At 38.5% G+C, this 27,874-nt stretch overlaps 1 protein-coding gene across 1 annotated transcript in view; it reads left to right on the top strand.

Moving 5' to 3' along the window:
• Positions 1–27,874, top strand: part of LOC124159029 — a 289,111-nt gene that overhangs the window by 241,770 nt on the left and 19,467 nt on the right. Inside the window, exon 5 of the mRNA XM_046534515.1 lies at positions 18,522–18,760. Within this exon, the coding sequence (XP_046390471.1) occupies positions 18,522–18,760 (239 nt within the window). The remainder of the gene's footprint in view (positions 1–18,521; positions 18,761–27,874) is intronic.

Raw genomic sequence — 27,874 nt, 5'->3', positions numbered from 1 at the left:
GCGTAAATTTATCGGAGCTTTAATTCATGCTGAATTTGCAAGAAAAAAATTTTAAACTTCCCCTCCCTCAATGAACTGCTTTTCCTTTCTTTAAACACATTTTTATCGGCTTCGACTTTTCTTGGAAAATAAAATGGTATCAAGAGTAACTTTGTGGGATCTTCAAATCAAGTTAATTTTACAGGGAAAAATGAACCTTTGTAAACTTCCACAGGATGGCCTTGTTTAGCGTTAGTGTTTTCAGAAATTATAGCTGTAAGCATTGCATCCGGTGGAGTTTGTTTCTTGTTTGTTCAACATGGATTTTATTTTTTCTTCACTCTCATGAAAAGGCTCTATGGTCCAGTCGATTTTACTTAGTTTTTTTATTGACGTGAGTGTGTTGAAAGCGGCTGAACAGTCTTTTGCCATAATTTGCTTTAAAAACGTGCCTATTTTGCTTTGAAAAGTGCTCAGAATGTCGAAAGTTCAATTATTATATGAGTAAACTAGCAGAATTTCAAAATGTATGGGCCGGCGTTCGCACAATTGTAACATAACTAACGTGAAATTATTACCCTTACATAATACATTGAATATCAATTCCTAAAGTGGTGTAGTGACGTGCTTACGTTTTATTTTTATTATTTTAGCTCATTCCTTAAGAAGAGAGTATTTTTTTCCTTTTCATTACTTGCGTTTTCCTTTGTCTCTTAATGGAACCTTCTTTAGGTGAAGCGAAATTTAACGAATATCATTCAACATTAAGGCTATTTTTACCTCATGAAAATTTACCTTACAACATTTTAGGCCTTGGCTGTTTATTTTTTAAGTATTTTCGGAAAATATTGGATAATATCGAAACTGTAACAACGGCTTAAGCACCAGCTTTTTGACCTTTAAAAGAGTATGTAAACCTATTAAAATTTTTGTCTTATTTTGAATTGTGCCCGAAATTTTTTGGCCTAATTCCTGTATTGTCTTTGTAAACAATTACCGTATATTCCGGCAAAAGAAATAACTTTATTATACCGAAAAAATCTTTTCTAAAGTTGGGGGTTGTCTTGTAAGCCGAGTCTGGCCACAGAGTGCTGGTTTTCAAGCTTCGCGCCGGAATATACAATCTGCGGTCGCCGCAAATGGTTCATACGTTCATACTAGGGATGGATTGGTTTTGTGGTCGGTTTCAACGTTAGCTGAAGTACTTTACTTTGCATGTGCGCGTTGGAAAAGGGGTAGTCTTATACAGTGCATGTGGCCCAAAATTTGTATTCATAATTTATAATTCCTGCAACTATCAGGTTTGCTGTGCGGCTGTTGGATTTCTTTTGTTTTTATCGGGCCTAGGAATATTGTATGGATTCAAAATTCCATTGATCTGCTGCGGGAAGAGCCAACTTAGCCAACGTCTTCTATCACGCGTTCTCCACTATCACCCTTTACCACTGCTGCAGTACGTTTTTCACGGAGTTTCAGGCCTAACGCGATACCCGTGCACAAGCAATGAAACCAGGGTGAAAGGCGTACGGAAGCGTCTTTGAGAAATTCATCTTTCTCTCGGTTTGACAGCGAGAGGTTGAAAATTTTCCAAACCGAAGTGCCACCGTAGTGCATAATCGTACGTGCGTTACTGAAGGATGGAATTTCTTGGCATCGACCAAAGGAAATATTTGCGTTAAAGTTCGTCTAGAATTTACTTCCTTCTATCTAGAAGAGTTTCGTAAATTTTTGAATGGATTACGGGGACAAATGATTTTTAGGAAATTTTCCCCTTTTGACTATCCTACAGTGATCAGCATATTACATACGTTAATGTAATATTAAATCTAACATCGACAGTTTTAATGCAGATAATATCGCTCAATCGCTGTACATGTATTTTGATACTCAGGCTTTTGTGAACTGCATAAATAGAAAGAGGACAGAACTTTCAGAAAAGGGCTTTCAGAAAATAATTTTTATTAACATATCGCGGAACATAATAACTTGTGACAATTATATTGTCAATAAATACCAATGTGTTAGAATTTCTAACTTGCTTCACAGCCAATCGATGGCAACTTCTGACCAATTCACGCGATAAAAAGTATTGTTTTCTTAATGGGAGGGAACAACTCCTGGGTATTTTACCTCTAAATTTTCGGTGGTGTGATTGTGGATTGAGTTATCTTCTATCCTCTATTATTACCATTTGTAACGAGTAATAAAAGGCAAATTAGATTTAAGTCACTTCCCGCCCAGAACGAAATATTTCATTGCTTACGGCTGTGGAAGTAACTCGGTGTTACCATTCGCCATTGTCGATTTTTATTCAATTTTTATGTGACGCAATCCTTTTTCATGCAAGTACAACCCTTCTATATAATTCTCAGTACGTCGAAAAATCGTTCTGGCGCGCTGAAACTAGTTATTTATGGAGTCGTGGAGAGAGCGAATCAAGAAGGGGACGGGGGCAGCGATAGATTCACTCGCGGCCGATGATTGGCACCTTTTGTGTACGCTGCGTTGCCCGGCAACCGTCCTACTCGAAGCTTCCTCGTTCTATTATGCACACATTCTTCTAAGAACGGCCCATCGAAGCCTCTTGTTGACTATTGTATGCCTCACTGCTTTCCTTCTTTCTTTACGGGTTTTATTTTCTCATTTGCCTACATTGATGGGAGTAAGAGTAGTTGAGTGGAATCGCTCTGGGATGGGAAGGTTCTCGCTTCAAACGGTTCACCGCTGCTGGCACTCTGCCGGCGTTTCCGCAGAAAATCTGCGGAAGAATATTCGCAAGCTGAGACGAGATGACGGTACTGCCTCGTTTCTAAGTCTGAATCGCATAATTAAACTTCTTTTGATCTATAAATGTTTTATTGTGTGTCCAAACTAGCGAGAAAATTATGTATATGAAATAAAGGCCGTTTTAAACGGTGAAATGTCTTCATCAAACGAATGATGAATCCAAAATTGGGGAGTATCAAAATTTTCTGTCTTGATACCGCTGTTCAAGAAGCCATAAAATGTACATCTCCAAAAACAGTCATTTGAATTACCTAGCTTTAGCTTAAGTAGGCTGTCTTGAGCGTTGGGAGCCATGTATGAAATAACGCCTCGAGCAATGACGACGTTCGTCACAAATGAGCACATATCTGCTTTAAAAGTTCTTTTACTTTCATAATTGTTAGTGCTATCATGAATAAACTGTGTGATTTTAATCTGGCATACCTATCAATCCATAGCTGTTTCTTGATGTGTTTGGAATGAAATGTTCCAGTACCTGAGGCTTACCTTAGCGTTAGAGTTTTTACAGGGTTAAAAGTAAGTATATTGTTTTTATTTAATGATGAATACAACGAGAAACAATTTTCGCGAGTATCCCCCGTTTTGCCCCTTCCTTAATGTGGTAGGTTCTCTTTCCTATATTATTAGATGTTATTTTCCTTCGATAGAGTTCATTTCTTGCCATTGCTACCGTTCTTTACTCACCCACGCCCGAGAGCTATTTTTTTGGACTTTCAAGTAAAATCTAATAATTTTATTAAAGATTTTCTCAATAAGCCGCCCTAAAATTTTTATTATGCTTTTGAATTCAAAATACTTCATGAGATTGTTTAAATACGTCTATCCTATCTTTTTCTCTACCTCTTATAGCTTACATATCATCTTTCACGAATGAGAATGGTCAGATAGATAACCTGTTTATTTACCACTCCCAATTCCGCGGGTTTATCTCGCTTGTGGCATAGTTTTTATGTGTCTTTGAATTCTTTTATTAAATGAGACTGTTTGCTATTACATTAGTTGCTGCAGTTGAAATTCATCCCAAGCTCTTAATCGTCATGTTTCGTACGTTCGTCACTTATTCCGTTAGTCCAAGTGGTTTTTCGCTCCTTAATGGCCCCAGAATCGTTTTTGAAGCTCTTCCATGCCTCCTTTGTAACTTTCCGCTGCTTCGTTGATCTTGATACTTGATAGATGGGAGGCCATTAATAAAATTCCTGCATTTTTACGGCTGATTTGACGGTTCCGGTTCTCCGTTGGGTAAAGTTTTGTTACGGTCCATCATAAGCAAAAAAAAGTAAAAAACAATATTGATAATTTCCGCGTGAATCAAGAGATGTAATTCTTTACGTAAGGGCTGTCAGTCTCAACCGTTACAAATGCCATGAACCAAAGTTTGATGTTACTGACCTTTCGATCGAAGTGATTATGATGCGTGTAGGTAGGTAGGTGATTGAGTCAATATATCCATTCCCTGGTTTTCGCTAGAATTTAAAAATAAATCATCCAATACCTGAAGCTGAACGAAATGGAGTGAAGACGGACTAATTTATTTATCAATCCATGTCGAATTAAGTAAAGAGTGCTCATTATAAAAATTGTAAAATATTACGTAGAAATGATGTCTGATGATTCGTTGGGCATTTACTTAACAAATCTTACTATTTGATTGGTATAAGTCAGCAGTTGTGATGGACCTTTCATCAATCTTCTGATTCATCATTTTTACCTCAAAAAATGTCAAGTAAAATGTTTTGTCCTTCACAATCTGATTCTTCATGAAATTCCAAATAATTATACCTACGTTGTGACAAGACTCCAAAAATTATGATAAATTAGTTTTGATCCATGTATAAGGCTTAATTTATGTTAATTTAGTTTTTCGTGCCTTCCCACAATTGTTTTGTGATTATTTGTGAGAATTTTGTCCGCGGAACGGTGTGATATTTGTTTCCTATCTTCCTTTTATTCGTTAACCTGACGAAATATGGACGCATGGCTCACTCTTTGGTCCTCAAGTTGCGGATGTATGAGTAATTAGATAGCAAATTTATTTTTTCTGCCGGATTTCATTTCTTGATGATCTGAAATTATGAGCTGCCAGCCTACATCACATCAGCTGCATTAACCGAGAGAACTCAATTGTTCCAATTTTACTTCAACCCTCCATCAAAGACTAATCCCTGCCAACAGACGATGAGATTTACATCTGACGCAAATGTATGAATAGATGCGTGATCTTCATCCGTGTGCGTATCATATTGTTCGTATTTGATTCCTCTCGACCCATTTGATTCCCCACTTGACTGAAGAGCGCCGTGCATTTCCCTTCACTGCTGCAACTACCGCGAGGAATTTCTCCCCAAGTTCTTTTCCCGCGACAAATCTCGCCGAGTTGACGCCTTCCTGACTGTAACTACTGCTTCCCTCCCCTCCCTTTCCATCTCCACGGCAACGCGCTCGCGTAAACACAGGAGCTTGAAAACGGGAGGCGTGGAAATCGTATCGCGTTTTTTTATTCTGCACGGACGCGCGCCAGCCAGCGTTGGAAGCTTCTAGTACGAGTGGGCATGAGGGATGAGGGGTTGAAACGGTGCCCCCGTGCGTTTCGCTTTAATGCCGGCCGAAGGCTTAGCGGCTGAATTTGATCGAGTGGACACTCCTACGTGTGGAGTACGATCGGTTCTGGCGATTTGGCTCAGATTTCCATATGACACGGCGTGGGACGTTGTCCGTCACTTTTATTTTGCGGTTGTTGGCCTAATGCCCCCGTCCTGCTGGCCTCGGTAGCGACTTGGGATATTTAAAGAATGAATTACTAGGAACTGATTGAGGAAGTTTATTGAAGGAGAAAATGCTTGATTTTACTTTCGGTCTTGCACAATTTATTAATATGAAACATTTTATAAGACAGGTTTCTTTTGACATTTTTGGGAGATAAGATAAAAACATGGCTGCAATCTAATGCAAGAAAATGTTGAAACGCTAACGAATATAGGATGAATTAACATGAATCATGTCTTAATAGTTACTTCTATCCTAAGACTTTTCGGCATTACTTCGAAACAGCTTACAAAACTAGTGTATGAGGGGTTTTAACAGAGCGGAAAGGTCAATGCGTGTCACGGGATATCATTAATTGGAAATTGAATATGCTTGAAAATAGAAAATGGAATGAATATTACAGATTTAAATAGCATCATTGCTGCAGCAGTTATTCTCCTCCCGAGTTAATAACTCTGAAGCTCTTTGTGTCGAGAAAATATACCGTCAATTTTACCTTTAATATTCGGAGGGTACGGTAGTCCCAGCTAAATACATCATAATCCATAAATTGAGGGGAACATGTATGTTGAAAACTTACATTAGGGTTGAGACTTAATTTTTGGCCATCGACAAGAGACACAGATAGGGCTGTTAAGTTCAAGTTCTCCTGAAACAACTTTTGAAAATCATTCAGGCTCTTTCCTCATACATTTCGTAGAAATAAATCCAGTTGGTACCAAAAATAAAATTGCTGGAAAGAAACGGGAGGCTGAGTGAGCCTGATTTTCGAATTTGGAAAAGTCGACTCGGCTCCCCCGTTTGGTTCAGAGTCTACATATTTGGGTTTCTCGGGAAAAATTTCTCGCGGATAAATTTGTGCTGCCTCACGGGGAAACAGGTCGCCGAATTATATACGACTGCGGTCGCTGTGTGAAATTACGATGCCGGGTGATAGAAGGGTGGTGCCGAAAGGGAATTAACCTCAGAGTAAGTCTATATAAGAGTGATTGATTTTGTCATGCAGCAACCGAAAGCTGCGGCGAGCATTTACATCACATGACTCCAGGAAAAATGCAAATATCATTATGAAAACTTGGAAAAGCAAATTAAAATCACGGAAATGTTAGAGTCAGCGGGATTTTACATTCTGGAATCGCAACTTCTATATTTTAGCGGGTGGAGGAAATTTTAGCCGTGACGTGAACGTGACGTCAAGGAATATTTCATCCTTATTCAGTTATACTTGACCTGTCGTTAAAGCTTCATTACGTCAGCGTTAATTTTTTCCTTTTGCTTGAATTATTAATTGAATTTTTAGAGCGTATTTTTATATGCATCAATTCTATTCGAAACTTTTACCACTTTCGTCCAGTTTTCATTCTAAATTTTTTAAGAGATCTGAATTGGTTTGGAATGAAACGGCTGATTCGCGCAGATTTATTTTACGGAATAAAACTAATCAGGATGTATTTTTAACGAGTATTAAATAAAGAGGGGATAGTGAAAACTGCAATATAAGGAATAATGCTGGGTAAGCGAGAGGAGAATGGAAGACAACTTGACTAAAGGATAGAAGAATGTTGATAGGTCTTCCGTCGAACTGAAGAATAGAATTCACTTTCACAGCAGGCAAATGCTAGGTTGATACATTAAATCGAACTAAATATTCGAGTCACTTTGATTTATAATGATAAGATTAATTCGTAAAATTACTTATTCTTGTCCCATAGAAACCTACCTCCACTGGTTGAGTACCAAGTCGCGGTACAAATAAATAAATATAAATAGCTAAGGTTCATGAACTTTAACAATGATGACGGCCCGGATATCTAAAGGTTCGCGGTTTATCGCGGTCGATTAAGCATCGAGGATCTCTGATGATGTTTTTAATCCCTTTGCATTGTGTAATCATGTAAATTTCCCTGTCCCAAAACAAAGCAAAAGTGACGAAGAAGATGTGTGTTTGGGGATGGGAGAGTCTGGGGAGTCTCCCTCCTCATCTTTGGAATAACTGCTCTTCCCTCTCCGCGTCCTCTCCTCGCTCAGTTAACGGGTGACCCCATGGACAACATGCACACCAACCCCCCTCACTATTCTTCCCTTCACCTCTTTCTTCTATTTGCCCCGGTCGCTTCTTCGTAGGCATGGACGGCACGTGCCGACAGCGGATACTCAACAGCCGCGGAAGGACGGGAATTGGGTAGCTTTCCATGATTTTGGAGAATTATTATATGGGTATTATTATTTTCATCGGTTCGGGTAGGTTTATATGGGGCGTTTCGCGAAGCAACCTGCCATATCCCTCTTCCGCGATTATCTCTACTCTTCAATTCACTTGGAGGCCCTCCTTTCTGATTTTTTAATCCTACTCACTTGCATTTCCTTACCCTGTTTCCTGAAACACAAAGCAAAGGATTAAAAAACGAGCCACAAAGACTTAAATGAGGAAAAAGTTCGATGTGATGCCTCAACCCAACCTTCCCCTGATGTAAAATTGAATTTCATTTTTCAGTTCGACGAAAGGCCTATCACGCTTTTTCTATCCTTGAGTCGAGTTCTCTTCCACCCTCCCATTGCTTACCCTGCATTCTTCATTCTAATGTAGTTTTCGCTATCCTCTCAACATGTAATACTCCTTGAAAATGCATGCTGATTGAAGAACGTGGTTGATTACGCATGATAGAGAGAAAATAAGTCGTTGAATTTGCGTAATGAAATCGGAAAAATAAGGATCGAATTATGTCTAACAATAAGTAGATCTGATTTTAGTTGCGAAATTTTGCAGAATATCTCAAATTGAATAACGTAATATTAGGAATTACTGCCAAAAGGGAAGGACATTTTAATCTTCCTTCTAAAATTGTTTTTACCGTTCAGTATCGGCTTTGTACTTGCCCCATCGCCAGATCCTCTTGTCCCCTCGGTATTTCCCCAGAAGTTTGCTCGTGGAACACAAAAAATCTTATTTCCTAAGTAAATAATTGCCTGGTGAATAAATAAATTAACACTCCTTCACTTTAATGGTGGTATAATGACTAATAGCTTCAATAGCTATGGTATAGTAGAGTTTAAAGTTAAAGTAGCTATAGTAACTGACTTTCTGTTGCAGCTAATGAAACTTCAATGTTTAGTTGCATATTAATTTATCCTTTCCATTATGGACGGAATGTGATACGCAGTTTTGTATATGGTAGCATCTGTCGTCGACGGTTGCTGGTGTAATGCTATGAAATTAGAGTATTATGAGCATTAAAATAAAAAACTTGGTCAAGTTTCACAGACCTTTAATCATAGCGACCCAGTACCTCCGGCTAATTTTCCTCAATTATGACTGTAGCTCAGTCGATAACTGGCCCGGTATAATTAAAGTTCTTAACCTTAGCTAAGCCGATATATTTGTAACTTGGTACTCTTCCGGTGAAGGTTCTTTATGTGGAATAGCACTCAGAAATTTTACAAATCAACCTTATTTTACCCAAATGTCACATTGATTTCCATACATCAGTTCTACATATGGCCTATTACTCTTCATTCTCTCTGCCTTTAGTACTAGATGACGATGAATGCAAATTGAAGAACAAGAAGGTAGTAGTTTATACAGGCAAGGAAATCATTTGATTTATGGAATGAAAAAGGAAAACCAAGTCTTTAAATGTGTCTTAAGTGTATAAAAATTTTAGCTGCCTTAAGTTTCAGTGTAGATCCAATTGATGAGAAACAGAATTAGGAATTGCAAGGTATTTCTCCCAATGGCGAAGAAATATTTTAAGTATCTTTACCTTCTACTTAAAAGCAGTTAAGACAGGGTTCATACAGTTTGAGTTTTACAAGTGATTAAAATAAAGCCGTTAGATACCTTTAGAAATACTTGAAAATATGCTGCCTCAACCAGATCAATGTATTGATACGTCTTATCATAGTTATGTTCCTTCTATTCTTTATTCATTTCATATAAATCCCTTTTTCATGCATTGGAAGAATTTATATTCATCGTCTCTAAAATATTTCTCTGTTTTCGATTGTTGTCATATCTTTCATACACTAAAAATTCGTTACCCTTTCTTCCACATCGATGTAATTTAATTCACGTTCTCTAAATATTAAATCCGTTCCCCATTGATAATTCTTAATATTTTAGTTGCATTATTTTAAAAATTTTATTGCCCCAAGAAATTTCGCTCTTCATTAAAATAAGAACAGTCATTGTAATACCTTCTGTTTTAATATAGGACAATGTTAGTGGAATTACTTGTTTATATCGTAAAATGTATAAATGCATATTTTTTTTCAATAATGGCGTGTTGAATTCATTCGGGCACCTAATAGAGTTAGCACAAAACGCATTCTCTGGGAAATTGAATCTTCTGAAAAATTCAGTTTGCAGATTCAAAATATAATATTTATTGGTGGAACGATTGTTTTAATTTTCTGACAAATATCCCACTCATTCATTCTCGATTTTGATCCCATTTTAGATATGAGCCAAGCGGTCTTTCTCTGCCTTACCGTAACTATTTTATCACCAGTCATTCCATACCGGTATAATTTCCTCCTCATTCTTTGGTTCTCCGTACAGAAGCTCAGTCAATCTGAGAGATTGATTGTACTTGTATTACAAGATTGGGTTCGTATTCTTAATGGTTATTTCCATGTGGACCACTGACCGCTTGTTCATTTCATGTTCCTTTTGAATAATCATTCGTACGATTATGCCCTCTTCTCCTCCGTCCAATTCGATTTAACTCGCGGAAATACGCCAATTCTTTCGCTATCATATTCGCAGTTTGTATATGCATGACGGACTAATGAGCTCCTCTACGAGCGAGGTCACCGTTATTATCCAAACCGCTCGTGCGCCATCCTCCTCTCCGCATTTTTTTCGTTCTAGAAATCTCCTGATCTATTTGACGTTCGGGATTTTCCGTCGTAGAGAACGGCCGCACAATTTTCACACACACACACCCTACACACACGTGAGATAGAATTGATGCCGAACGGGGGCCACTCGTCGTAATTTGAGGTGGTGTGAATGCAGCAACCCGAGCCGCGAGGAATTCGAAAATGCAAAAATTGCCGCAAATCACGTAACCATTAATTATGCCTCCCTAAACTTGGCGTTCGAATCGGACCTGTCTTCCCTAAGTTTTGCAGGGGGAGGAGAGAATCGGTGTTTAAAATCACGAATAGGACTGAATTTTTGTGCGACCATTTGGCTTCGTGGTGGACGTACCGTTACAGCAATTCGGCATGGTCCCACACAGCCAATCAAGGGTCACCCACCTAATGAACTTGCGACCCTAAAATATCCTCTCTGATTGCCTCTTAAGCTCTGCGCGTGTGTGTCTGGCCTCTTTCAAATGAATTACCATCGGCCACGTCGGCCTATGGGGTGCTCATTGTACGCCGTGTCCTCTAGCAATAATTTGCGGGCATCCGCTTCGCAGAACTCGGCCAATACGGAAACGGCTAATTATGACGAGGAGAAATCCACGCCGTGGACCCCGTCCGACTTCTCTCTGATAATGTTCCTTTCACGACAATAAACAATTTCGGGAAAAATTTTCAACCGTCCGTTGCCGTGTTTGGCACTGCTTTCCCGTTAGCATTATAGTACAGTAGTATACGCTCACATAGTTCCCCGCTAGCCTCCGTATGGCAAGTAATTGAGTACCAGCCACGTGGACAAAATGTAGGAGGACGGGTGGTGATAAATATAGCATTTGAATTACCTTTGTAGCCGATACTCATACTATATTAAGGTAATTTGTTATCAATTTCCCCTGCCAATAAATGACTATTTGTATGGAAAAAATTTATAGCACTGAAGTTCAACATTACGAATCAACTTTACCGGTCAAAATTTTAAGGGAATTTTTCCATCGCATAATGCGATATGGCACCCAGTAATAATGCTCTACAATCTACAGGTATTCCCTAGGAAGTATACTCGATGGATCCTTATCATACCTTTGCATGTCGCCAATGGTATTGCTGGAAGTCTATTTTTCAGGACATTGACTGAAAATGTGTCTATTAAATCTGACCGTAAAAAAGTCGAATTAATATTATTGGTTGAGAATGGAATTCGCGAATTTTCTTCTTGTTGCCCAAAATGACTTGTTAAGATAAAAATTGAACTGATAAATTGAATTTCTACTTGTCGCTATTTCACTGCAAAATAATTGTTGAAGCACTTCAGGCGGTTGAAATGAAAATTTTTTATTCCTGATGTCCAAAGTTATTGATGGTGACTATGACATGCAGCTCCTCTTACAAAATAACCTATGGCTACGTTCCAGACAATTTCTCCTGAATGTAGAAAATCACTAGCCGCTTCCGTAAGAGAATTTTAATTCACGCCGGAAGAGGTGCCAAAAATAGTCGTTTATGAAGATCGGATCACATTTTTAATTTTTTTTCATTTTCTTCGGTTCCGGTGAAAGAGATAAGGCGACATGTGTCTTGGAAACCGGTTCACCTCTGTATAAGGCATAGGAAATGCTGGCGAGCATGATGTGCGGCGAGTCATATTTTCAGTTGGCTGAACCACAAATAGGAAATGAAAGCAAATACAGATGAGGAGGCTTTTTTTTCAATTACCGCGAAATGATGCGACGCCCGAGGTGGGTAACGGGGGGAAAGTATAAATAGGCATTTACTAAATGTACATATAATGCGATGGTGAAATTCCTTATGATTACTCCTTGAAAATTTACATTAGCCTCTTTAGTTATGAGCCATTGTCGAGGGTCTCGCAGAGAAAACGTCATGTTGGTAATAATATTTTCCCGAGACTTATGTCGATGGGAAAGTTCCAGAAATAGCACCAGTCGATCCGATGTGTAAAAGGATACAAAAATAGACTCGCGGATGTGATGCGTTCTTGGTTACTCCTCGCTGGAAAATTGCCCCGGCACTTCTCAAGACGCGTTCATTCCTCATTTATTTCAGTCTTCCCAAGAAGTTTTTTTTCTTCGCTAATGGGTACAATGCACTGTTGCTCGAGAATTTATGCCACGAGACTCTTAAAGAATGATTATATCTTAGACAGCATACATATGGAACTCTTTAGAACCTTCGCTTGGAATAAGCACATAAAGTATTTTTACTTTCAACTCCTCGAGGAAAAAATCCAATGAAGTAGTTATTTTCTCTTTTCCAAAAGAAGCTATGGAAGAAAATTGGTTGCTTTTCATTATAATCTTTTACGTTCTTTTGACGTATATACAGATGAATACCTTTTTATCCTCGTCGCCAAATACTTCAGAGTTGGCAGAATTTGATCGTCTTTACTCTTTGTTAGGGGAATACTATAATTAATATTTTGGGAGTATTTGCTATAGGACTGTACGGCGTATATTTGTACTGTTACTGCATTTGTATTTTATTCGTGAAAACCGAAGATTGCCTCGTGTAGTCTTTTTTCGTCCGAAGACCATTTTTAAAGAACCCTAAAAGACGAAAGTACTTTCATCGACTCTAATTTTTATTGATGTGAATGAAAATTTAGCTAAGGAACAACTTAGACAATCATTCTCGTTTATTTCAGCGCTATCATAAAAATGCACCCAAACTCCCAAGGTTTTATATATCTGAAATATTTTTTCGCAATTCCATCACTAACGAACATAACATTTTAAAATTAAGTACTGAATTTCGAAAATTGAGAGACTTTAATCGCATAACAAATATAATCAGATTACTTTAAAAGTTTTATGGCTCATCGTTCACGAATTATATGTATTTTCGTGATAATTATGAAGTTTTTGATGAATTCACGCTTGGTAAAAGTGATTTTGGTATCATTTAATAGATATTACCCGTGGAAAAGGGTTCGAAAATCTTCATAACCTTCTCTTAAAAAAATGTAAACAGCAAAGATGTGGATAAATTTACTTAAAATATACATAAGCATAGAGTACGTTAGTTCTTAAACTTATTTTCCATTCAATCAGAGTCAATAATTTAAAACTTTTAACTGATGAAAATTATAGCCTTGTTGTTTAAAGGGTAGATTTATTTCCTGAGCCGCGTATGCATATGATGAGTTTGATAACGGTATCGGTGAGCGACGTCAACCCGTGCCAACACATAGGATACTATCTCGATATTAACCCTTTCCACTTCAATTTTTCCCTTTTCTGAATATCGTGCTTTCCTTCTATTTATTTTTTCTTTGGTTTATTTATTTATTTATTTCCAAAACCCCATAAACAGAACATTTACGGCCTTTACAATGGGGAATTAACAATTAACAATGAAGGACATTCACACACGCCCATGCCCTGGATAAGGGTAACTTACCCAGGCGGGACTCGAACCCGCGACCTTCGGTTTGGCAGTCGAGGACTTTACCCCGCCGCCACCGAGGCCGGCATGGTTCTTTTTAAATGGAATGGTAGGCAATGAAATGATATTTTGTAGTTTGTAATCAACGTAGAATTGTAAAATAAAAAGTGATTATTAATTCATTTTGTTCACGAACGAACCATCTTCCCGTAAGAACATCGAAAGCACAGTGTGCTCAGCACACCTATCGCTTCTCGTATAAAATCATTTTTTTCCCTTCGATGCATCATATCTCACGTCCTATGAGTTCTTTGTGTACATAATGGATGTTTTAACAGTGTTTGACCTAAAAAATATTCACATTGTTCCCCTAAATAGTGATTGCTAACTATTATGAAATAGTAAAGAAATGAATAGTGCTAAAAATTATGAAAATCTGATAACGAGATACATTCGTCATTGCTCGATTTGGCATCGGAAGTTCATGATGAACTAGACTCGTCATTTCAGCGCAAGGGGTTAAGCTCCCGATTGCGGTTGCCCCGCGAAAACTTGTGGTGAAGATAAAAATCGCGAGAAACTGCCTGGTTGTATGAATTGCGGAACCCCTCTTGCTCAGGCAAAAAATACTGGACTCTTGCGTCGGTGGTGGTGGGTAGTTTAGTGGGGACGAGGCCAGCGCTCGAGCGACTTTTATAATTAGCTCCCGTTGAGGAAAATCATTCCGATTGGCACTTTCACCTCGCTCCCCTTGGATGTTATTCCTCTCCTCTTGCGAAACTTCGAGAGAATGTTTTGATCTTCCTGTGTAAATAAGACTTTTTGATTATTGTGGAAACTGTGGCGGATATTCACGCACGCGGTGGGTAGCGGCTTAGACGCACACCAATATGCGAATCTCGTAACGCGAGTGGCACGCGGTAACTGACCTATGACAATCGGCGCCGCTTCGGAACTCGTAGGTCTGGACATTAAAACATCTGATAATACTCTTGGAGTATATTCTATTTTTTCCTAATTGAGGGCTACCACCTTGAGAATAAATCGACATGCGACATCTATAGAGGACTTAGTGTTCAATCCAGTGTTTTTAACAATAAAAATTTTAAAACTTTAGGTTGATAAAACAAGTTTCTACGCATTTGTGTCTCTCTGAGGTACTTCATCATCCGATACCTTGAGTTCTTTTATCACGATTGATTTTTTTGTGAAGTTTAAGATATTCGAGGCGAGGATAAGTAGATATTGGGCTACTCAAAATAAAGTTGCTGGTACAGTGCACCTAGTTACATTTCTTTCCAACATACCTTCGACAGTACTGTGGCGAAGAGTACGAGGGGTGATTATTCAACTCAAGCTTCCACTAAAAACAGTACGGGTGTACTTCGGAGAAGAGTTATATTTCAGGGGTAATCATTGTGAGAGGGCCACTCACGACCGTTCTTCCCAAAACTTTCAGGGGGGAGGGGTCTTTGATCCCCACTTCACTCACAATGCTAATAGGTAGAGCACGAGGGGTGATTCTTTAACCCCATACTTCCACTAGAAACGGGGGAGTTATTCGGAGAAGTGTAACATTCTCTCTTTCCACTCAGTACAAGGGCGTACCTAGGATCGAAACTAGGAGTGGGGGGCAACCCATGGTTGTTCAAGTTATCGGTAAGATTTAAGCATGGAAAAGGTGAATGAAACCAAAATTTTAAGGAAACTGTAACAGCTCTTTATTAGTTTTTAAAATTATTTGCTTGAGAAAATATAATTTTTCTTAAATACATTTGCGATTTTTGATTCTGGGGGGGGGGGGCAGCTGCCCCCTCCTGCCCCTTGCTGGATACGCCCATGACTCACTAGTAAAATCACTGTTACAGAAATGGCATAAAATTAATATTATACGGCAGGTAGTAACCATTATTGAAAACTAAACTATATGAATTGTAGTTCTCAACAACTTCCTCCTTCTAAATCAAATAGTTCGATAACTGAGGAATCTAAAATCCTCATACATCTGGTGTGGATAAATTAAGAATTCAATAAGTTAGAAATAATCAAACTGGTATGGAAATTTAATGCAGGTTCTCTCGGAATGACTTTCCTCATTTCTCACTTAGCAATCAAGATAAGAGCATGGGATTTAAATTTTAGTAATAAGAGACAACTTCACCCGGGAGGGCAGATTGGAGAAAATACTATTGATATCAACGGAGGGCTTTGAAGGGCTAAAGAAAACACCGAAAACGGAAACTTAGCTTTTGCACCAGACCATTTCCGAAATAATGGGTTACATGCGCTCCCAGAGAGCGGGTAGTCTATATTTATTTTTAGGTGGAAAAGGGAATGCGCGGGATGCCGTAGGAGAAATCAAATCCCAGTCAGCCAGCCACTGACCCACATGGCAACGGGCACCCAATCAACTCTCGGAGCGACGACAAATTGGCGCCAAACAGTTTCCCCGATTAGTTTGCTCGTCGCGCGCCTGCGCTCACCTTCTCGCCGGACGATGGCTGAGTTGTGAAGCCCACGGAGAGTAGGGGCTTGAGGGGAAGGAACTGGGGAGGAGGGGGGTTCGGTTGATTGGTGTGGGGAGGAAACCCACTCCAAGATATTCCGGAGGCTTCATTAATTGATTTGAAATGAACTCGCAGCACCGGAATTGGTTCTCCGGCATTAGTGATGGAATAACGACTGTCAAAAGCAATTTTTCCAGCAATCGATATGTAACCGAAATGAAAAGCTCGACTTCAAGCTCAAAAATCGAAATTTGGACCAAAATATCGATTTATCGAAGAAATCGACGGTTCTTTAAAAAAAAAAGCTCAAAGCATCTTTATTATTCATTTGAAAAACACTCCAAATACACGTTTGAGCAGTAGAAAAATGTGTGCTCAGAATACATCCCTGAAGTTAGTAATAAAAACTTACAAATGCACGCACATTAAATGTTGGGATCAATGCTTGGAATCATTCTCTTTAAGTCTTGAGTTTCATGTTAAGAAAAAAATAAATCAAAAAGGATTTGTTAGGCGGGAATTCTAGGATACTCCGATTTGGTTTTAGATTTTGTGTGATATGGGATGTGAACGTATTGAAAATGTAAATAATGGAGACTCTTCTTCGCAGTACCTATATTCAATTTCCATTCCAAATTGCTAGTTTCTAACTGGTTGTATTCTTAGAAATATTAATGAATTTACAATAATTTTCCTCATCAGATGCATTAGGATTTTAGATTTTTCAGTGATCCAACCATTTGAAGTATAAGGAGGAAGTTGCTGAGAGCTACAATTCACATATTTTAGTTTTGAATAACGACTATTATCTTTCATATTACATCAATTCCATGAATTTCTGTGAAAGTAATTTTACTAAATTAACGCTTATTTTTTTAATGCTAAAGTGACGTTTTATTTCTGTGCGACTACGATTACTCGAAACTGCCGCGGAAATGAAAAATTCGACCTATCATTTGTAACTTGCTTCGCAAAAAAGGCTATGTATCGATTTCCCTTCGCTAACTTGATAATTTTCTTCATTCCTTCCACTTTATTATGGCATCCATGACGCGTGCCAAAAAAAATCGAATTGCCTTGTCGTTGCATGGTGCAAATGAGAAAATTATTCACTGTGCTCTCCCAGTAGGTTTCCCCAAGTAGCTCATATGCGGTTATACAGATAACCACCTCCATGAGCAATTATGGGAATTGCGTGGAGAGTGTCGTCCAATTTTAGGATCACAAATGTGTTATTAGGGCTGGTTGAAGTAAATTTTTAATCCTCGACCAAGGCGACTCGCTTCTGTTGAATCCATTAAGTTTGAGCCTGTAAGACGGGTTCCAGTAGTGATTAATACAGAAGGAAATAAAAAAAATTCATAGGGAATTTAAATTTGAACTAATGCCTTCTTATCGTTTTTAAAAACTTAGCTTGGTGTCGAATAAAGATCTTTAGAAATTTCACAGCAACTAAAAGCGAAAAAAACCTGGCTATTTGTTGAGAAAAGTCTACTTTTCTCGGTACTTACGGAGCTAAGTCATAATAATCCCAGGTGGGCTTAGTTAAGGCATTGTGAATAGGGGAATCTTCCTTCTTTTACGTACATAAATCTCCTCGAGTCAGATTGATTGGTAGATGGTGGCAATTATTGGGACAGCAGCTGCATAACTGTGAAAGAGTATCAATTAAGTATTATGAAAATGCTGGGAGTCATTTTATCGTCACTCACATGTTGGTACGGTATATTTTTATATCTGTTGAATTCAGAAAATCCCATAAGTGTCTTATTAGAGAACTTTTTCGTAACGCGGGGATACTGCAATGTAACATGAGATTAATTTTCAAATTTTAAGTACTTAATGTCCGATTCTTTTAGGAAAAAAATTTCCGCTCGATTTGGTTTCATGAAACAATTGGCAAAATTACTTCCAGAAAGTTACAACTTCACTTGATAGAAATTCGGGATAAAGAGCTTTTTCTATCTGTGGCGTTTTCGTAGTTTGGTGCTTCGATTTTTTTCCTAAAAAGTAGTAGTTGAATATTGCACCATATGTATCCCTGGGAAAAAATTGGGAGTGATTGCTTTGGAGTGAATATGTGCGGAAAAAGTGGTTTGCTGCATGACCTTGGTGCATTGGCTAGGGTTATTTTTGAATTCGTTACTTCAATTTTTATGGTCTTCTACGATACTTCGTCTCTTTATTCATCTCTTTTTATTATTATATTTTTAGGTTTGATGATGGAGAGCGAGAAGAAGATCTTCGACCTCATGGACGAGAAGAGCGGTATGTCCAAGTACTGGATGCCTCTGATATGGGCCACGAACATAATCAACCGGGCGAGGAAGGAGGGACACATACAAAACGACCACGTGGTGCAGACGATGCTCGTGGAGCTGTCTGACATCCGACGCAGACTGGGCTCTCTTATTGGTTACGACACCGTATGCGTGCCGCTGGTTTACACTCAGGTAAGACCTTAAGTGAAGAATTTCAAAGCATTTCGCGTTCTCTCTCTTTCAGGTCCCTTTATTCTATTTGTGACCCTATAATATTTAGGTATCCTTGCGAGCAGTGGCGGATCTATGTGGGGGTAGCTAAGGGGGCTATAGCCCCCTTCCTCGGGTATCCAATTTACACAACATAGAATGGTACTTTTTCCGACCCCCACCACTGCTGGAATTTTCATCCCCACTTAGCCCCCTCTTGTCCCTATCCTGGATCCGCCACTACTCGCTTGGGATAGCATAGCAGCATAGAGATTAGGGGGCCTGACTGCTAAACGAAGGCTCTCGGTTTCGAACTCCGGATGTTTCCAAATGAAATCCTCTGATGGGGAGGAAGACCATAGAATTAAATGGGCACCCAACCCTGAATGTGCGAAATTCACATGACTGTGGTTAAGTGTGTGCTGAGCTCTATCCTCACCTACCCTAATAAACTTTGGAATGAATACCGTGTCATTAAAGAAAGAGTAGCTTCGCAATTGTAGGGATGGAAGGCAGGGATTCCGCTGGAATAAAAAACGGTCAGGAAAAATGCAACGTCCCCTTCCATTACCGCACTCCTAGTCCTGAGAAATCCTTTAAATGGAAAAATTCCAAAAGCTTTTCGATTTTTAAAATATAGTACGCATTTAATGGTAGAAGTTTAAGTTTTAAAGCATTAGAACTTCTCACCTTCTGCACCAAAGCTTTATTAATACATATGGACTGCGCCTCATTATTTAGCATGCATGCACGATACCAGCAACCAACCAGATATTTATCACAAATTTAAGATAGAGGCTACTGTACAGAAAATGAATGTAGTCTAGGTGAGTGAATTCTTTCTGTCTTGGGAGGTTTAAATTAACCGATTATAACCCAATGTTGCTTCTGAGCAACACGCAAAAATTATACATTTTCAGCTTCATTCAGGAAATATTAAATCTACGTGTTCTTTTGTGCTGAAAAGATAAATGGCGAAATATGTAGCTGCCACAATAATTAAGATTGAGCATAAAATTTTCGCATTTTTTAAATGAAAAGCCTTGAAATTTAAGTTCTCCCAGAAGAAGCTCTGGGTTAGAAAAGGTGAAGAAATTGGGAATTCGGTTCTTTGCTTTTGTGCCTTACGATTGCAAACGTTCATTTATTTTTTCATGCTGTTTTGCCTGTAATAAATATTTCAGTTCATATGCCTCCCCATTTACAACTTAAATTGTTTTGATTACCAATTTTTTACAGTATCCTAACTTATACTTTTGTTGGTAGAGCTTAAGCCGATGCCAAAAGTTGACTTCAAAGTTATTAAAATTTCTTGTATCAACCGTAAAAATAAAAATTATTTCGAAATAAATGGGGGTAATGGATTTAACATGCAAAATCCACTGTGTCTTATTCAAACTTATAATTCTACCTTTATGTGTCAGAGATGTTAAACATTCCGGAGCTGAGAACAGTTATTAACTTTGAAAACGTTTCTCGACACTTGAATCAGTTCGTTTGCGGTATGCCCCTGAAAATTCTTTTCCACGCCTGCTCTGGCAAAGCAGTATTTTTATTAATTAGCCTTGTCCTTGATAATTCGATTTCTACGCTGTACGTCCGCCCACTAGCAGGTGAAGGGATTAAAGGTAAAATTAATGGACATTCCAGCTGAAATCCTTAATACAATATTTGCCTCGTCATCTAGCGAAAGCTACATCTGTGACTCACGTCCAAAAAGGCTGATGACTTAATAGATTCTTGGAAGGAACTTTCAAATGGAAGTCTTGGGAGTGAAATCCGAGTAAGTAATAATCATATTCGCATTATGTCAATTGCGTATTATTGTGAAAGTCATAAGTGGCGTACTATTATTCTCATTGTAGGTATGGTTGATTAATTTGACGGCACTTCAATAACTACCTAGTCCTAATGGAAAGGATATTACATAGATATTATTTCAAATACTACTCCTTTTTCGTCGTATTTTATATTATTTAAGTACTATAGCCTACTGGATTCGTTTTTCAAATTATTGGGAATTAAATAGTTATGATTACGTTAGTTCGTTTTTTGCGTGGAATATTCCTGTCAAGCAACTGATGAATTTGACTCTATTTTTTTTTCCTCACGTCAATGAAGCTGTCATTCTGTGATTCAATTATGGAAGCCACGAATATACTTTGAATTGGATAAATATTTATGTTACCTTCCCTTAAATTATCCTTTCAGGGTAGAAGGAATGAAATATACTAATGTCATATTGATCCCAAATAAATCATGATGAAGTACATCAATAACTCCAATTTTTACCAAAAACCATTAAAATGTTCCTTATCTCATAAGTTTTGCCACTGCTATATTGACTTACTACGGTTGCGGTCTCGGTAAATTTACTTTTCCCCGTTCCTGGGCCGAAAAGTTATTGTCGGTATCACTGTGAATATAAGTACATGTACACCTCAGCAATGAATTACACCAATGCTACGATGAAGGCCTACCTGTAGTCATGTCTCTGACTTCATCCAGATGTTTGGCCATTTGTGGATAGATACCTTCTATCGGCAATATCTTAAAATAAATCAAATATCAAATTTCTTTTGGAATCCTTTTGAATGCGGTCGTAGGAGAAGCATTTGAGGAAATTTCATAAGGGTGGGTCAAAGAAAGCAAAAAGGAAATGCCGTACCCATTCGTCACCATGTGGTGTCGAAAATGGTACATTTTTCCAGGCCGTTTTTCCTTTATGGTGGAAACCTACCTTTCATATTCTTGCACAGATATGATGCAGCGAGTATTCCACAAGTTCACACAGTTACAATTATGCTCTTCATATCGAGTCAATGCGTTCGCCACTGTCTCATTCATTCTGGAAGCCCTGCGATTTCGAAGTTCTTAATCGTTTACGTGTATCCATCCATGAACGTATTCAGGATTTGTTAAATCTATTTAAGGGCCCACCCGTAATCATAATGATGGTGTAACGTGCCGAAACCTTGGTTGGCGTTTGGAATGGTGGGATAGGGAAGGTGTGTAGATAATCAAGTGATTCTATTACAATATGGATCTCCACAGTTCCCACAAAGTCAGTGCCTCCACAGTTTCGTATAACTCCAGGGGGAAGGATGAGGCAGTTTACCTTGTACCTGACCCCACTAAGATTCTAAAAGCTTTATACCAGTAAGTTATTGTAAATGGTGGAACAGCTGCCCCTACCCAAAAGCAATACCAATACCTGACTCATCACTCCTTTTTATTCGTTTTTCATCAAGGACTCTGTTGATTTGCTATAGGATTACACATTCATTGTTGTCGACTATTATTACAATCGAAAAACTTATTTTCTCCCCAATGGACATGATTTTTTTACTTCAAATTCTCTTCATCACGCGTCAGTGGATAAATTATCTGCCACTGTCATTTTTAATCTTCCGGTGTGCGTAAAACCTTGAAAAGAGACAGTGACACAGCATATTATGGTGTCTGGAAGTCTCACGGTGAAGGTCCATTGTGGTCAATCCCATATCCTGCCCGTCAGACCCGTCCTGTGAACAGAAGCTTGATATGCGTCCCCGAAAAGGATGATACAAAATTACACTAGACCCGCCGCATCATCGTGTCAAAATCACCCATAATTGTTCGATTTTCTCAACTTCATAGCGTATCCGCCTCCGCATTCAAAAATATCATTCATATATCTTCTGCAGGCGTTAAAGTCTCCAAAAGCACCTACGTATATTATTGTTTTACTGTAGTGTCGTAACTTTTATAATATGCGTGATGTAATATTTTTAATTAGGGAAAATTCTAGGCATAAATTACTCGGAAAGAATATCCCGCGAATATAGTTAAAGTAAATTTATATGCATGAATTTGAATATTTAAGAAAAGCGACACGAAAAGGGAATAAAATAAGGGAAAATTTTTTATTACTAAATGTGTTGTTCGCTTGGAGTTTATTACTTGAAGAGCATTGATTATAATGACATAATAGAGGCACAGTTGTAGTATGAAATCATATTTAACCTATTTTTTAATTTAATGTCGCATAAATTTTAGTTTATTTTCTAACATTAAATATAATCATAGAAATGTTTATCAAGTTTAGTTTGAGAACACGCCAACAGCTAGCCAAAGCATTAAGAAAATGGCTGTTTCTTTGTTTCTCAGTATTGTATTGAAGTTAAATGGAAGATTATTGATAGTGAACATGAAGAGCTTAAACCTGGGTCGGTACTTAATGTATTTTGTGATAAATATTTATACAGCTGGAATAAATTATTTTCGTTTTTACTTCCTTAAAACGTCGATTAGCCAGCAGCAGTTAAATGGCTTAATGTTGATGAAAGCTTTTAGGGCTCTCCTTAATGTCTATTTTTCGAGTGAAAGCAGAGGTAGTCTTAGAAGAGTGAGTAGTCTTAGAAGTCGTATTTATACGCTGAAAACGTTAGTTCAAGGAAATATCGGCAGCATTGAGCGTTTTAGGCCGTATCTATGAAGCTTATGTGACCCGATGGGGAACCCAAAAAATCCTTCGCCAGTGGCATTGCTAGAGCAATGTAGAGGGTGTAGACCACATCGAGTGACCCCAGCATGTAAAGTTATACATTCTCTCCGTGATGGGATGCGGTTATATGAAATTATTCAAATTCATTCTTCCATCTCTGCTACAAATCTATGATTGGGATGTGAAAATATCTTTGTTTTCGTTGTTATTTACGCAGGAACGTGCTATAAATAAAAAGAATTCCCCTAAAATCGAGGCAGTAATGGATGGCGAAAAATTTATAGCCCCAACCACGTTATTTTCGAGAAAGCATAGTTTGGAGAGAACTTTTTAAAAATCTTTCTGTTATCCTGGTTGTGAAATCACTCATTTGACGCAATTTCGTTTTTGTTTTGCAGTATTCTCTTACGGGTAAACGGACATAACGACCACTTCCACTTGGGGTGAATATTTAGGCGACTTACGATTAAGTATGTAGATGAACCCTTGGAATGCCGCACCGATAGCATGAGCTAGGACTCATCAGATAATACGGCAGAATATTTGAGTTCAGGTTAAGTTTGCGTTCGGGCGAGTAAACTTCCTCGGATGGAAAGGCTGTGGAGTGGATGTGTGATGTAGAGGATGTGGAATAAATTCAAAAGCTCCCCGTGATGCGAAGGATGCTCCTTCATCCTCTTTGCTGCTGCTCTCTTGCAGCACGGTCGCGGCGAGCCCCGTGGGCTCCACCCGGGACCGGTTTGGGATGCCATCGCATTTTCCGCCTCAGGGGGGCCATCCGCCACTATTCACGCGAGAGCAGACAGCGGCAAGTGTGCAAGAGCGCCGTGAGACCGCGGAGGCACGTCACATATTTTACATCCGTCCAATCCGTCTCAATCTCCTCGCGCGACTATTACCCACACCGACACCAATATCTCGCGATCATGAGAATAAAATAAAAGAAATAGACTGCAAAACAGTGAGATTTAAAATGTCATTCTTCCCTCGTACTATTAAGGATAGCAACGTTGTCTCGATTGATAGGATTAATGGCATCGTTCGCTAGGATCACTCATTGCATGTTTTTTCATAGTCCTAACCTTGCATGTATTTTCTCTAGGAATAACTAACCATTAGCAATTTTTTAAAAATGAATAAGCATGTATATTTTTCTAGTGTGCGTAATATTTCTATGACCGTGTGGTGTGCATGTGGCGGTCCTCTTGCGTGCTGCATGTTGGTGATTTTTCACCCCCAGCCAAACACCCTAGAGGTGGCTCGCATGGTATTACGTAGATGTAGATCCCATCGGCAGTTGAGTATACCAGTAAGCCCATGTTAGCAAGTGGGAGCAACACTCCTGCTAAAATGGACGCATTTTTCTATATTTTAATGACGTATTTATTGTTTAAAACTTAAGCTAGCAAGATCGATTAAAAAATAAATTTTGTTATATTCCACACAGTATTTATTAAATAACTCCACCGTTTCGGCCTTTTGAGGTCACTATCAAGAGGTGACAGAGGGTTCTGTGTAGATATGATACATTCAAAAGTAGACTTCGTTTATTCCACACAGTATTCATTAAAATCTCGACCGGTTTTGGCCTCTGTAGGTCATTATGAAGATGGTTCTGTTACCTCTTGATAATGACCTGAAAAGTTCAAAACCGGTAGAGTTTTTAATAAACACTGTGTGGATTTTAGCAAGTTTATTTTTGAAATTATCATGTCACCATTCCACGAAGTGAACTGGCGAACAATTTTAGAGCGTAGGTTTCCGCGGCGATGGTCTGATCTCTGCATTTCTCCAGGGTTTTCTTCCGCGTCAGATTGTTGGTTGATTGACAACAGTTTCGCTGGCTGTCCTGCCAGCGTCTTCAGGTCGAAGGTGTATATCGAAGGGTCGAAGGTCAGGGCAAGTATATAAGCGAGGCAGAAACCAACAGCCGACACCTTCGACCTGAAGACGCTGGCAGGACAGCCAGCGAAACTGTTGTCAATCAACCAACAAATTGACGCGGAAGAAAACCCTGGAGAAATGCAGAGATCTGGCGAACAATTGATTTGATTAAGTTAGTAATATGAAAATTTCAGGGTGCCCAGAGTGGATCTTTGTCAACACTCGCCTGTATTTCAGACATAAATTTTGCTCGAGAAAAAACGGAGGAAAATTTTTGAAATATCAGATGCAGGAATATGTTGAAGAATGGTCGACCCTGGATTCTGAAAGTTTGAAGACGAAAGATAACACTTTACCTGCGTCACAAAAAAGACATATTTTGCAGATATCATACGTCCCTTAAAGTTACGTTTTATTTAACCTGTGGCTGACGAAGGCATCGATACGATCAGTCATTTGTGTTTTGATTGGCTTTAAATACCTTATTTTTGGTTATTTTTCTTAGAAAAACGGTGGTAAGATCCAAACCAACTCGGGGTAAATGAACGCATTCCTACGGCTTACGCGGCTTTTTCTGGAGATGCCTTGGTGTATATCTTCATTGCCATACAATTTTATATATTACTATGAATAATTTAGAGACCATTTAAGTGATATATACGTAAATGGTAATCACGCCGTAAAGACATTTTCAGCGATAAAACGCCACGTTCAAAGTAGCCTTCGTGACCGATAAGAATAAAATCATTGTATTAGATGATTAAACGGTCAATCGAATTACCTCGCAAGATCATAGAAATCTTCAAATCAGTTTCATTTGCGTCATTCTTGATCAGATTTACGCTTTGTTTGTACTGTAATTTTTTTAAAGGTCACAGCAGCTACTTTGAGGATATTATGGCTTCTCTCACTTTACTAAGGAAGTCAATAGAGATATTGAGTAGGAAAAACATGGTTGCGCTCCATTTTGTGTTTCCGAGATTTTTCCACTGAGATCTGTTATAAAGGTAAAGTAAGAATTAACGTAAACAAATTGACGTTTTCAAGAGCCTACGTGGTAATTTATAATCTTTCACATGTTCAATTTAGACGTTACGTCATGTATGTTTCTTACGTTTATATGGCTTTCGTTAATAAAGGAAAATATTTTTTTCTAAAATGTTTGAACACCATTTCACCTTTTATATGCGTTTTTAAACTCATTTATCTCGTATTCATCATACAGTTCACATAGAGAAGAAAAATCGCAATCCACCATCATTATGTAAACTGACCGAAGTCTTGTGAGAAAGACTTCTTCAGAGAAATCTTTTATTGGCTTTTCCAGTATAAACCAGATATGGTTATTTTTTGTTTGTTTTCCTGCTATCGCGAAGAATTATGGCAAAAAAAGACAAGGCTTGTTTTTTTATTTCTGGCTAACAATATTGCCATTTCAGGCAATAGTGTCATCTTGGCGGAGCTCAGTTGGGCAGAGTTTTGAAGTGGTGGTAAAGTGGACGTAATCATGGGATATATGCGCAAAATTGGAACCGTGAAGTGGCGGTTGAAAAAAGGGGCGGCGGTGGGAAGAGAGTAATGGCCTTGGACGAGGAAATATTTTTCTGTTTCGGGGATTGTTTTCGCCTAACCTCGTTCCGCCGCGGCGAAAATGCCCCTCATCTTATCCGCGCGTATCGTCTGGAAGCGATTTCGAGGAAACGTGGTTGCCACGTGATCATCAACATCCCTCTCTCCTCCATCACCGTGAACAGGCTCCAGGGGTCCGTGAACAGTCGAGCGGTTGGTTTTCTTCACCTTGATCTTGTGCCTCGTATTTCGTGCGCCCGTCCTCTTCATCAACATTACATTCTCCTTGCAGCTGATGCAATGTTGGCGATTTTGGTAATTCGAGAATTTAGGCGAGTGAGACACCGACTTTCGGCAGAATTCGGAAGTAGAGGTCCTAGGATACCGAGCAATCACCTTGACGTTAACAAAACATTAGCATTGTTGCGTGTTTTCTAATTTCTTTAGTTTTTTTGTTGTAAGCTATCATTACGTCTTAAGTAATATATTGTAAGCATTCGCATTTATAAGTAATGCCTTTTAATTGCCATTCAGTGCTACAATTCATTTATTTTGGCGTTGGTTAGTAAGTTTAATGTGTTTAAAGTAACCAACGTACTACAATTCCTTCTTTTCTACACTGTTAATAATAGTGTTTTTTTCATCGGAGTCGTGCATTTATGGTCATTAGGAACCCTCTGAGTAATCGCCGTGAGCTAGTGGCGGATATTTTAGCCATAATATCATACTTATATCTTTATTGTTATTTGTCGTTGTCCCTTGGTATCTAATAATTCCTCAAACCCAAGGAAAAGCTTCCTTGAAAATTTCTTTTTTTTTTATAAATTATGTAAATATGACAAAAACAAGTATAAAAAGAATCTCATAAATAACAATGATGTTCAACAAATGTAACATATACAAAAAGGTGGGTATCACAATGAAAGGCTTGGCGTTGGTTGTTGAAACGGTGCGGGAAGCAAAGATGTCAAGAGAAGAAGTATTATAGTGGGAATTGAAAAGGAATGGTATGATTGTTTTATTAGAAACCTCTGGAAACAAAGATGTTAATAACTTTTTGATGCGGCCTGTTTATGATACTGAGTATGGAAGGGATTACGCTTTGTCAAAATATCGACCTTCTTTTGGTTCATATAATAAAAATGATGAACAATTAT

Source organism: Ischnura elegans, chromosome 5 (genome assembly GCF_921293095.1).
Source record: "Ischnura elegans chromosome 5, ioIscEleg1.1, whole genome shotgun sequence".
Classification (NCBI taxonomy): domain Eukaryota; kingdom Metazoa; phylum Arthropoda; class Insecta; order Odonata; family Coenagrionidae; genus Ischnura; species Ischnura elegans.
This window is presented reverse-complemented; position numbering and strand designations above follow the sequence as displayed.